General features: G+C 40.1%; 1 protein-coding gene across 6 annotated transcripts in view; it reads left to right on the top strand.

The window, feature by feature from the left end:
• The window catches only part of LOC140913636 (E3 ubiquitin-protein ligase rnf213-alpha-like), a 175,631-nt gene that overhangs the window by 74,921 nt on the left and 87,313 nt on the right, over positions 1-13,397 (top strand). For all 6 annotated transcript variants that reach the window (XM_073350365.1, XM_073350364.1, XM_073350366.1 and 3 more), the window contains 5 exons: positions 68-247; positions 864-995; positions 4,224-4,807; positions 6,087-6,252; positions 7,932-8,149. In XM_073350365.1, coding sequence (XP_073206466.1) covers positions 68-247; positions 864-995; positions 4,224-4,807; positions 6,087-6,252; positions 7,932-8,149 — 1,280 coding nt within the window. The remainder of the gene's footprint in view (positions 1-67; positions 248-863; positions 996-4,223; positions 4,808-6,086; positions 6,253-7,931; positions 8,150-13,397) is intronic.

Here is a 13,397-nt window from a genome sequence, read left to right as displayed (position 1 = left end):
CTCCAGTGCATTTTCTGAAATCATTCCCAGTATCTCACTATATTTTTTGTATTTTTGTATTTTGCAGAAAATTTGAAGCCCAAGGTTCAAAATCAAATCAACGGAGACGCACAACTGCTGTTTTCAAAGGTGTCTGAGTTGTTCTCCTTTGTGGGTCTTAGTGTATTTTCTGGAGACATCCCATTCGAGATGCTACCTGCCATTCTACAACACACACAGGAATTTGCCGAGATGCTGACTCTCATCGGTGAGTTTGCAGCTTCATACTTTTATCCCTAAGAGGTGCCTTAAACATATTAATTTTTTTCTAATACAGTCAGAAAAGAAAAATGAATATAAAATGCAAACCGTATGTTATTGCAACTTCTATAGAATATCATAAAACCAGTTGTTGTTAATAAATAAAATATTCAAAGGTGGAGTCTTAAAATATGGGGGGGGGGGTAATTGAAAACCACTGTGTTAAATGTGATGGATTGACATTTTTTAAGTTAAAACACTCCTTCTTTATGAACACCTGGTAGCAGCTAGATATTTGCAGCACCCTTACCATTTATTTTAAAAATGCAGTTACATTCTAGACATTTACAATATTCAGTTTTGGCTATTTATGCTGATTATATCAGGAACTCCAATACTTCATGCTGCTTGCAAAATGTTTGTATGATTTGTAAGAAGTTGAGGGACAAAAGTTCTCTTCCAAGCTCTTCCCACAACATAAGCTCCACCCAGTAGTTCTCAGTGCTATTATCTGAGGCACTCTGCAGACTCAGGCAGATATTTGTTGTTGCATCAGTTAAATTCAGAGCACCTTCCCCATATCATAGAGATTGTCTCAAAAATCTTGTGTATCTCTTTTCCAGAGCCATCTTATTCTCAATATATAAAGGAAGTGCTGGATGTCAGAAGAAATGAGTTTGAGCAGCTGAAAAAGCAGACAGAGCAAAGACAAGCATTTCTGTATCTATGCATCTGCATCTCGGGCATCATAAATGGTACCATCCTGTTCTGTTCTCCTACAGTACATAATAATAGAATTTCTTACACACTTACTGGATGGGGGGTGTGATGGGTTGGATCACAGAAAACCCCTTGGGAACTGCCAACTGATGTGTTGAGATTACTTCTGCCCCTGCTTTTTTGCCCTGGCAGCTTGGGACTTCAGTGTCCGGCCTGGTTTGAGCCAGACACGCTAGCCTGCTGCAAACCCAGACCCAAGTCAGAACCATGTCCCGGAACAGCTGCAGGCTTAACTGAAGGAGGCTTAAAAAGTGTTCCTGTCTCTGACACTCAGATGCCCAACTCCTAATGGGGTCCAAACCCCAAATAAATCCGTTTTACCCTGTATAAAGCTTATACAGGGTAAACTCATAAATTGTTCGCCCTCTATAACACTGATAGAGAGATATGCACAGCTGTTTGCCTCCCCCACAAGGTATTAATGCATACTCTGGGTTAAATAATAAGTAAAAAGTGATTTTATTAAATACAGAAAGTAGGATTTTAAGTGGTTCCAAGTAGTAACAGACAGAACAAAGTGAATTACCAAGCAATATAAAATAGAACATACAAGTCTATGCCTAATACCGTAAGAAAGCTGAATACAGATAAAACCTCACCCTCAGAGGTGTTCCAGTAAGCTTCCTTTTACAGGCTAGACTCCTTCTAGTCTGGGTCCGGCAATCACTCCCACCCCCTGTGGTTACTGTCCTTTGTTCCAGTTTCTTTCAGGTATCCTTTGGGGGTGGAGAGGCTATCTCTTGAGCCAGCTGAAGACAAAATGGAGGGGTCTCCCAGGGGTTTAAATAGATTTTCTCTTGTGGGTGGACACCCCTCCCTGCCCCTGTGTAGAATCCCAGCTCCAAGATGGAGTTTTGAAGTCACATGGGCAAGTCACATGTCCATGCATGACTCAGGACTTACAGGTAGCAGCCATGGCTCACATGCTACCTCGAACATCTTCAAGTAGACTTCTTATGTGGATTGGAGCCTTCCAAGATCCATTGTCCATTAAGTGTTTCTTCATTGGGCACGTAACTTGCACATTCATTTCTCAAGAAGCTGACCAAATGCTTTGCTAAGGCTACTTAAAATCAAGCAAGTACACAGCCAATATTCATAACGTTGAGTACAAAAATGACACATGGATACAAATAGGATGAATATATTCAGTAGATCATAACCTTTACAGAGATATGTAACATGGCATATGTAGCATAAAACATATTCCAGTTATGTCATATTTACATTCATGAGCATATTTCCATAAAGCATTATCGGGTGCAATGTCAGAGGGAGGACTATATCCTGGAAAGCAGCAACACTAGAAAGGGGATTCTGATGGAAATCAACTGAATATGAACTCCCAGTGCAGTTCAGTGACTAAGAGGGCAAATACAGTCCTGGGTTGTATGAGCAGGGGAATATAGAATAGAAGAAGGGAGATGATATTACCTCTGTATATGGCACTGGTGAGGCCATTACTGTATACTCTGTGTCCAGTTCTGGTGTCCATACTTCCAAAAGGATGTTGCAAAACTGAAAGGTTTCAGGAAAGAGCTACAAGAATGATTCGAGGTCTGGAAAACCTGCCTCCCAGTGAGAGAGTGAGGGAGCTCAACCTACTGGGCTTATCCAAAAGAAGGTTAAGAGGTGACATGATCCTGGTCTATAAGGACCAACACAAGGAAGAAATAGCTGGGAGCAGAGAGGTCTTTAACTTCCAGACAAAGACAAAGCCAGACCTGCTGGCTGGGAACTGAAGGGAGACAAATTTTGGCTGGGAATAAGGGGCTTGTGTTTACCAGCAAGGGGAATTCACTACTGGAATAGCTGCCCTAGGGACAGGATGGATTCTCCATCACTGGGAATCTGTCAATGGAGATGAGGTGTCTCTTTCTCAATGCTCCGCTATAGCTCAGCCAGGAGTTACTGGGCCGGATGCAGGAGTCACTGGGGAAGAGTCTCTGGCCTGGGTTATGCCGGAAGCTGGATTGGAAGATCGGAATAATCCTTTATGGCCTCTGTGAATCTGCTTTACAGTTAGATTGAGAAAAATTTTCCTCTGTGGAACGGTTACACTTGGGGCAGTTCCTCCTTTCAGAATGATTGTCACAGGGTCTCTGCAGACTCAGGCAGATGTCACAGCAGTGGTTACACACAGGTTACATTTAGATGGTCTTCTTTGTGACCCTGGGAATTTCCTAATACTTGAATACTTTGCAACTGTAACCTTCTTTTGGTGTAGCTCTCTGTATTTAATTATATTCATAATGTTTACTGTCCCACCCCCTATGACTCTGCTACACACACAGTTAGCTGCTATCCCAGATTACCATGTCATTATTTTATTAAAAGACCATGAGAATTGTGAATGTTCATATAAAAATCTAGTTGTCATGGCCATTTAAAGGGCAAATTTAAAGGATCTAGGGGTGTCAGTGGACAAGAAGCTGTATATGAGTCAACAGTGTGCCTTTGTTGCCAAGAAGGCTAACGGCATTTTGGGCTGTATAAGTAGGAGCATTGCCAGCAGATCGAGGGACGTGATCGTTCCCCTCTATTCGGCATTGGTGAAGCCTCATCTGGCGTACTGTGTCCAGTTTTGGAAACAGTCCAGCGGAAGGCAACAAAAATGATTAGGGGTCTGGAGCACATGACTTATGAGGAGAGGCTGAGGGAACTGGGGTTATTTAGTCTGTAGAAGAGAAGAATGAGGGGGGATTTGATAACAGCCTTCAACTACCTGAAAGGGGGTTCCAAAGAGGATGGATCTAGACTGTTTTCAGTAGTAGCAGATGACAGAACAAGGAGTAATGGTCTCAAGTTGTAGTGGAGGAGGTTTAGGTTGGATATCAGGAAATAGTATTTCACTAGGAGGGTGGTGAAGCACTGGAATGGGTTACCTAGGGAGGTGGTGGAATCTCCTTCCTAAGAGGTTTTTAAGGTCAGGCTTGACAAAGCCCTGACTGGGATGATTTAGTTGGGGATTGGTCCTGCTTTGAGCAGGGGGTTGGACTAGATGACCTCCTGAGGTCCCTTCCAACCCTAATCTTCTATTAAATGTTTTTCTACAAGATCTGTTCTAGTTCACACAGGATTATTTTGGGGAAGTCTTTGGCCTGTGTTACACAGATGGTCAGACTAGATAATCACACTGATTCTTTCTGGCCTTGGAATCTATTAATTACATGTTAATAAATTTCTATCCCCACACTGTTTAGTTGACATAGGTGCCATGAAACTCAGTGTTGCAATTAAACAAAGCATTAAGAATCAGATGCTGGTGAAGAAATACTCCATACATGGAAAGGAGAAAAGTGAAGGTCTGCAGTCGAACCCACTCGCTAAACACAACAACATGGTTAGAAAAGTTCATACCCTCCAGGAAAGCCAGTTCTTCCGGAAACTGTGGAAGCTGAAAGCGGAACTTGCCAAGAATGAATTCCCAGACAAAGCCCTTCTTTCCCTGGATGAAGTGCAGGAAAACGTTTACATCCCGGCCATGGACGATTTTCGAGACACCTATCGGGCCCTTAAAGATTTTTCCATCAGCCTTGGTGACATTGAGAGTCAGTTTGGAAAGCTGCTAAAAGATGAACAGGTGCTCAGAAAGGAATTTAAAATCATGGAGGAGAGCGAGGGAGGACCTGGCAGCAAGTCTGAATGGGCTGAGGCTGCGGTGGTTAAGATTCATAACTACATGAAACTCTCCATGGTGGTGAACACAGCCAAAATGATAGATGAGCTACGAAGGACACTGGGACTTGGTGGAGATTTCCAGCTCCTTGATGACCTGACCAAATATGTACGTAGGACTCTCATAAATATCATTAGGGCAATTAGTTAGACAAATGCAGTCTCATTTTACGCATCTACTCATTGTGATCTCATATACTCAGGTGAAAGCCTGGAGTGACTCCATGGAAAACACTGGAGTTCCAGTGATGTAAAAATGGCATAAGCAAGATGAATTTTTTAAAAATTTTTTGTATTATGCAGCTACTAGAAGCAATAACCTGAGATCAGGGCCCTGTTAGGCTGGATGCTGCACAGACTCAGTGACAGAGATCAGGGCACCATTGCGCTAGGAGCTGCACAGACTTTCAGTCTTAGATTCACAAAGCTACTGAACTTTTAGGTGCCTAGAGAACAACACTGCAATCCACATAGCCTGGGTTAGGGCCCAGGCTCCTTGTACAATGAGTGGAGAGAGATAGGTGCCTACGAATGGGGAGCAACCTAAGGTATCCAGTGGGAGATGCCTACAACAAGGGGTATGTGCAGGCTCTGCCCCTCTTTCAGACATAGGTGCCGAAGTCAGAGCTGCATGGAGGCACCTATCTCTTTCAGGGATTCACAGCTGAGAACCCTCTTTGGGGTTCAGTGACTAAAACATTTTTGCAATAAATTTAGTCACATTAATAACAAATTTCAGAGTAGCAGCCGTGTTAGTCTGTATCTGCAAAAAGAAAAGGAGAACTTGTGGCACCTTAGAGACTAAAAGGGTGTGAGTTAGAACCAATTCAGTGGACAGTTCTTTTCTTGGATAAGAGTAGGCCAAGTCAAAAGTGACTTTAGTTAACTCAACTTTAACCACTTTTATTCCAAAATGAGAGTGTCCAACAAACAGATTTCCACCAAAATAACTAAATGAGTTCTAAGAACCTGATTTAGTTAAACCAATGAATGTTTGTGTGTAGATCAGTCCTAAAAATCCACAATAGTAAATGGCTGAGCAGATTTTTATAGACTCCCACAGGATTATATTATTAACTGTTGCCAGCTTTTGGAAGCAGAGCTAAGGTTGCATAGTGGGAGTGGCATGTACTTTAATTTTGGATTTCCTTGTTTTCAGAGGTTTATGTTTCAGAGGTTTAAGTATGGGCACTCTCCACATTCTAGAAGGGCACAAAGCAGCACTGGGCAACCTTAACGCGGCATTAACAAAGTTTTGGGGGCAAGGACAGTTTTCTTCTCTGTGTTTGTGCAGCTCCTAGTGCAACACAAACAGTAAATTAATTAAAATAAATGCTTGTCTCATTTCTTTGCTAAGAAACACAGTTCTTTATCCTGTATTTTAACAGGAAGATGAGGACTTCAAGGACAAGACTCTTGATTATATGACTGATGATATTATAAAGGTTAAAGATACTCTGAGTAACATCCCTGAGAGTGTGCTTGACTTCTTGAAGGAACTTCTTGAGTGTGCAAAGAAAGACTTTATCTCTTGGATCACAACCGTCATAAAAGGTGCGCTTTAGACCAGTATTTATAAACTAAGTAAGAATGTAGAGCCAATGTTGTAGCCCTCACGTGCTTGAGTTCATAAGTTCACAGTGGGTCGGAGATAGGTTTGTGATTGTAATGCATATGGTGAGTTTTCACGTGTTTGAATGGTAACAGTTATAAAATATCACTGAAAATTTCCCTAATTGGTCCTTCATTGTCTTTCTGAAGATCAGATTATGTTAAAGATAATTCTGGAGTTCGTTCTCACATAAGGGTTCTATTCAATAGTTCTGTGACTGTAGCTGGAAAAAAATCAAGATCTTTATGCAGCAATTTCCTTCTTTTTTTAGTAAAGGAAACTAATAATGAGACTGTGGAACTCACTGCCATGGGGGTTGTTGCTGGACATTTTTATGTGTAGTAAGAACACTTGGACAGGCATTGGTTTGGGGTAGGAAATTATGAAATGGAGCAAAATATTTTTCTCCCGCATATGTCGTAAGGTGTCCAGTAGCAGAGCGCTCTGTAAGGTCAGTAGGAAAGACGTTACACGTTGCACTTGTAATGTTGCACTTTCTGAGCACAGTAAGAGGTGAGCTGCCAGAGAAGGTGCCTGAACTGTTGGTAAAAAAACAACAAGGAGTCTGGTGGCACCTTAAAGACTAACAGATTTATTTGGGCATAAGCTTTTTCATGGGCAAAAAGCTTTGTCAGCTGCATGGAGTGGAAGTTACAGATACAGGCATAAATATGCTGGCACGTGAAAAGAAGGGAGTTACCTTATAAGTGCAGAACCATGTTGACAAAGCCAATTCAGTCAGGGTGGATGTGGCCCACTCCCAATAGTTGATGAGGAGGTGTCAATACCAGTAATGTGATAGATGTCAGCAATGCCCCTCTACCATGTACATTGGCCAAACCTGACAGTCTCTACGTAAAAGAATAAATGGACACAAATCAGACCTCAGGAATTGTAACATACAAAAAACCAGTAGGGGAACACTTCAATCTCCTGGATGCTCCCTGGACACAGATTTAAAAGTAGCCATCCTTCAACAAAAAAACTTCAGAAACGGACTTAAAAGAGAAACTGCATAGCTGCAATTCATTTGCAGATTTAACACTGTTAATTTGGGCTTAAATAGGGACTGGGAGTGGCTGGCTCACTACAAAAGCAATTTTCCCTCTCTTGGTATTGACATCTCCTCATCAAGTGCCACCGGACTCCTCGTTGTTTTTGTGGATACAGACTAACACAGCGAGCCCCTGATACTTTTACTGTTCGTGGAAATGAGCAGCTTTAAAACCTGGAAAAAATCTTGACTATTGGCAACCAAAAACTTGTGGTTGAAAACTGCCAAAAATCTAAAAAATGAAGAAAAAAATAATCATTTTCCCAAGTTTCTGGTTTTCCAATCACAAATAAAAAAATTCCGAGGAAAACAGAGACTTTCTACAAAAAATTTGTTTAGTCAAAAACACAATTTTATTTCTAAAAAAGTTTTGATGGAAAATTTCTGGCCACTCCTAGATCTGAGATTTTATTTGTTTGATTTAATTGATGTATCCAAATGGAGCAACAACAGGGATTTTTCAGCTTTGGAGGGCAAAGACATTGAAGCTTTTGATTAAAACTATTTGTAGATTCTTGAGCTTAGATTGCTTGTTTCACGTGCATTGCTGGATTTTTCTTCTTGCAGACAAAACGGAACTTCCTACCTTTGTGGAGCTGGCGTCCATTTCTGCAGGAGAAAACGACATGGACATTGACAAAGTGAGGTTCTTCCGAGATGCTGTCTCTGCCTCTGTGCCCATCTTATTCGACTTGACTCCCGAATCAGGATTTGAAGCTTTTTCCTCAGCTCTAAATCCCATCAGAGACGCTGTAGAAAATGACAATAACCTTCCAAAGAAGCTAGTAAGTTTTTCTGTTTTCTGCTCAAAATAAATATCTTAAAGAGACATTGTGACGTGACACTTGGTGGAATTTTAAAACAAGTAATGGCTGAAATCTAGACAAAATTATTACAAGGTGGGTGGGTGCACAATCGGTTGAAAGACTGTACTCAAAAAGTAGTTATCAATGGTTCACTGTTACACTGGGAGGATGTATCTAATGGTGTCCTGTAGGTCCAGTACTATTCAATATTTTCATTAATGACTTTGATAATGGAGTGGAGAGTGTGCTTATAAAATTTACAGATTATATCAAGCAGGGAAGGGTTGCAAGCACTTCGGAGGGCAGGATTAGAATTCAAAATAACCTTGACAAATTGGAGAATTGATCTGAAATCAACAAAATGAAATTCAGTGAAGACAATTGCAAAGTACAACACTTAGGAAGGAAAAATCAAATGTGCAACTGTAAAGTGGGGAATACCTGGCAAGGTGGAGTACTGCTGAAAAGGATCTGGGGGTTATAGGAAATCACAAACTGAGTGTGAGTCAACAATGTGGTGCAGTTGCAAAAAAGGCTAATATCATTCAGGGGTGTATTAACAGGACTGTTGTATGTAAGACATGGGAGGTAATTGTCCTGCTCTACTCGGGGCTGGTAAGGCCTCAGCTGGATTACTGTGTCCAGTTCTGGGTGCTACACTTTAGGAGAGATGTGGACAAATTGGAGAGAGTCCAGAGGACAGCAACAAAAATGACAAAAGGGTTAGAAAACCTGACCTGTGAGGAAAGGTTAAAAAAAACTTGGGCATGTTTAATTTTGAGAAAATAAGATTGAGGGGGGACCTGGTGGTCTTCAAATATGTTATAAAGAGGACTGTAATCAGCTGTCCTCTATGTCTGCTGGAGGTAGGACAAGAAGTAATGGGCTTAATCTGCAGCAAGGGAGATTAGGAAAAACTTTCTAGCTATAAGGATATTTAAGCTCTGGAATTGGCTTCCAAGGGAGCCTATCTTTGGAGGATGGAGCAGGTTGGGCAAACGTTTGTCAGGGATGGTCCTGCCTCGGTACAGAAGGCTGGACTTGATGAACCCTTGTGGTCCCTTCCAGCCCTATATTTCTCTGATTCTATTATTAAGTCCTGGGGTAAAAGTTTCAGAAATGTCTAGTTGACTTAGGAGACTGTCACATTTTTAGAAGTGATTTAGGCACTTAGGAGCCTAATGCCTCATGGAAATTTAATGGCAGTCAGGTTCCTAAACAGAGCATGGTGACTAGTACATTAGCTGCAAAATGCATTCTGAGGGCACCAAAATGGTGAATTTGGGGTGAATTTCATGAATAGTTTTGGCCAAAAAAAAAGGAAAGGTTTTTTTTTTCAGGTTGAAATGGTGTGTTAACATTTCTGTGCTTTGTTTCAGCCATTTTGAAACATTTTGTTTGGATTTTTCATTTTGAAATGGCATTTCATTTTAAAATATAGCTAGTTTAAACAAACAACAACAACAAAACACAAAAAAGGTGAAAACCACAAAAATGACCCACAATTAAGTAAACAAACAAAGTTAGAGACTAACGAATTTATTAGAGCATAAGCTTTCGTGAGCTACAGCTCACTTCATCGGATGCATAGTGATGAAGTAAGCTGTAGCTCATGAAAGTTTATGCTCTAATAAATTTGTTAGTCTCTAAGGTGCCACAAGTATTCCTCTTTTTTTTTTTTACAGATACAGACTAACATGGCTGCTACTCTGAAACAAAGTTAGTTAGTTTCAGGTCAAATGAAACATTTTGTTCAATCCAAAACGAATTTTTTCCTCCCAGTTTTTTGTTTTGATGATTGTGATGTACCCGGGTACAATCCAGACTAATGAGTACCTGTGTCACCCCTGATTTCTAACCTGGGGTGCCCTTTACATGGCTTTTCTGCTGTAGCCTCCAGCCTGGACTGCTCACAAACAGTCTCCAGCATGCAAATCACTCCCAGCAAGGTCTGTGTGCTGCAGCCAGCCAGCCACTCCTTGGCTCTTACCAGCCTTGGTTATACTGCAGGGTGATTCCAACTCACTCCCAATCTCAGATTTCCCCCCAGAAATCTATGTCTTGTACTGCCCAGCCCTCTCCTGGACAATACAAGTTTATGTAAATTCTGTATTTCTTCAATAGAAAGTAGGGCTGTCAATTAATCAGAGTTAAATCAGGCGATTAACTCAAAAGAATTAATCGTGATTAAAAAAATAAACACAATTAATCACAGTTTTGATCGCACTGTTGAACAGTAGAATACCAACTGAAATTTATTAAATATTTCTGGATGTTTTTCTACATTTTAAAATATATTGATGTCAATTACAACACAGAACACAAAGTGTACAGTGCTCACCTTATATTATTATTTTTATTACAAATATTTGCACTGTAAAAATGACAAAAGAAATAGCATTTTTCAGTTCACCTCATACAAGTACTGACATTGTGCAATCCCTGTGTCATAAAAGTGCAACTTACAAATATAGATTTTTTTTGTTACATAACTGCACTCAAAACCAAAACAACGTGAAACTTTAGAGCCTACAAGTCTACTCAGTCCTACTTCTTGTTCAGCCAATCGCTCAGACAAACAAGTTTGTTTACATTTGCAGGACATAATGCTAACCACTTCTTATTTACATTGTCACCTGAAAGAAAGAACAGGCATTTTCATGGCACTTTTGTAACCCACATTGCAAGGTATTTACATGTCAAATATGCTAAACATTTATATGCCCCTTCATGCTTTGGCCACACTCTGTTTTACCTGCATTCTGCCAGATAGTTTATGTTCTAGCAATCTTGGATGATGACCCAGCACATGTTGTTCGTTTTAAGAACATTTTCACTGCAGATTTGACAAAAAACAAAATAAGATACGAATGTGAGATTTCCAAAGATAGCTACAGCACTCGACCCAAAGTTTAAGAATCTGAAGTGCCTTCCAAAATCTGAGGGGGATGAGGTGTGGAGTATGATTTCAGAAGTTTTAAAAGAGCAACACTCCAATGTGGAAACTACAGAACCCAAACCACCAAAAAGAAAATCAGCCTTCTGCTGGTGGCATCTGACTCAGACGATGAAAATGAACATGCGTTGGTCTGCCCTGCTTTGGATTGTTATTAAGCAGAACCTGTCATCAGCATGGATGCATGTCCTCTGGAATGCTGGTTGAAGCAGGAAGGGACATATGAGTCTTTATGAATCTGGCATGTAAATGTCGTGCAATGCTGGCTAAAACAGTGCCACGCAAACACCTGTTATCACTTTCAGGTGACATTGTAAACAACAAGGGGGCAGCATTATCTCCTGCAAATGTAAACAAACTTGTTTGTCTGAGCAATTGGCTGAACAAGAAGTAGGACTGAGCGGACTTGTAGGCTCTAAAGTTTTACATTTTTTTATTTTTGAATGAAATTATATTTTTGTACATAATTCTACATTTGTAAGTTCAACTTTCATGATAAAGGATTGCACTTCAGTACTTGCATTAGGTGAATTGAAAAATACTATTTCTTTTGTTTTTTACAGTGCAAATATTTGTAATGAAAAATAAATACAAAGTGAGCACTGTCCACTTTCTGTTCTATGTTGTAACTGAAATCAATATATTTAAAAATGTAGAAATCATCCAAAATATTTAAATAAATGGTATTCTATTATTGTTTAACAGCGTGATTAATCACAATACATTTTTTTAATTGCTTGACAGCCCTAATAGAAATAATATGCATGCATCTTGTCACCCCCAATAGAGTTTCCCAGACACTTTACTCTAAACACATTGGATTAGAAAAAAACAAGAAAGCAAGTTTATTAACTACAAAGAGAGAGATTTTAAAGGAGTACAAGTAATGAAGCATAAAAGTCAGAAATGGTTATGAGAATAATAAAGATAAAAACACTACTAGTGCCTAACTTAATAAATTATGTTAAATTCAAAGCAAACTTTTCTCACTGCATGCTTTCAGCAGTGTTACTGACCAAACTTCTTAGGTCAGGACCCCTTTTCCTGTTCAATGACTGCTTCCTTTGTCCTTTCTGGTGCAGTGAATCGATGGGCAGGGGGCGAGGGGTGTCTTGGGGTGCTTGTCTCTCCTTTTTATAGTGTCAGTCCCTCCCTTGAGAAACATTTCCAGCAGAGACTCAGGAGACAAAGAGTCTATGGAGAAGGATGACAGGTTTCAGAGTGGTAGCCATGCTAGTCTGTATCAGCAAAAAGAAGAGGAGTACTTGTGGCAGCTTAGAGACTAACAAATTTATTTGGGCATAAGTTTCGTAGGCTAAAACCCACTTCATCAGATGCATGCAGTGGAAAATACAGTAGGAAGATCTATCTATCTATCTATCTATCTATCTATCTATCTATCTATCTATCTATATACAGAGAGAACATGAAAAAGTGGGGGTTGCCATTAGTCTAACAAGACTAATCAATTAAGGAGGGCTATTATCAGCAGGAGAAAAACAACTTTTGTAGTGATAATCAGGATGGCCCATTTCAAACAGTTGACAAGAAGGTGTGAGAAGGTGACAAGAAGGTGTGAGAACACTTCAACCTCCCTGGACACTCAATTACAGACCTAAAAGGTGCAATTCTTCAACAAAAAAACTTCAGAAACAGACTCCAACGAGAAACTGCAAAACTGGAATTAATTTGCAAACTGGACACCATTAAATTAGGCTTGAATAAAGACTGGGAGTGGATGGGTCATTACACAAAGTAAAAACTATTTCCCCATGCTAATTTTTCCCCCTACTGTTACTCACACCTTCTTGTCAACTGTTTGAAATGGGCCATCCTGATTATCACGACAAAAGTTTTTTTTCTCCTGCTGATAATAGCCCTCCTTAATTGATTAGTCTCGTTAGAGTTGCTATGGCAACCCCCATTTTTTCATGTTTTCTGTATATATATCTTGTATATATATCTTCCTGCTGTATTTTCCACTGCACAGATCTGATGAAGTAAGTTTTAGTCCACAAAAGCTTATGCCCAAATAAATTTGTTAGTGTCTAAGGTGCCGCAAGTACTCCTCGTTCTTTATGGAGAAGGATGTTCTCTGCTGCTTTTCCTCACCTGTTTGAGGTTTCTATGTCTACCCTTCCTGCTTGATGGTTCTCTTTACCACTGAAATGCAAATTAAGCAGAGCACCCATTTCTTTGTTTGAGACAGAGCTGTTTGCCAACTTCTGCTGTGGTTTGGAACATGTGTTAAGAACATTATAAAAAGAAATC

Source organism: Lepidochelys kempii, chromosome 6, assembly GCF_965140265.1.
Source record: "Lepidochelys kempii isolate rLepKem1 chromosome 6, rLepKem1.hap2, whole genome shotgun sequence".
Classification (NCBI taxonomy): domain Eukaryota; kingdom Metazoa; phylum Chordata; order Testudines; family Cheloniidae; genus Lepidochelys; species Lepidochelys kempii.
Note: the sequence above shows the minus strand (reverse complement) of the source record. Positions and strands in the feature narration are given on the sequence as shown.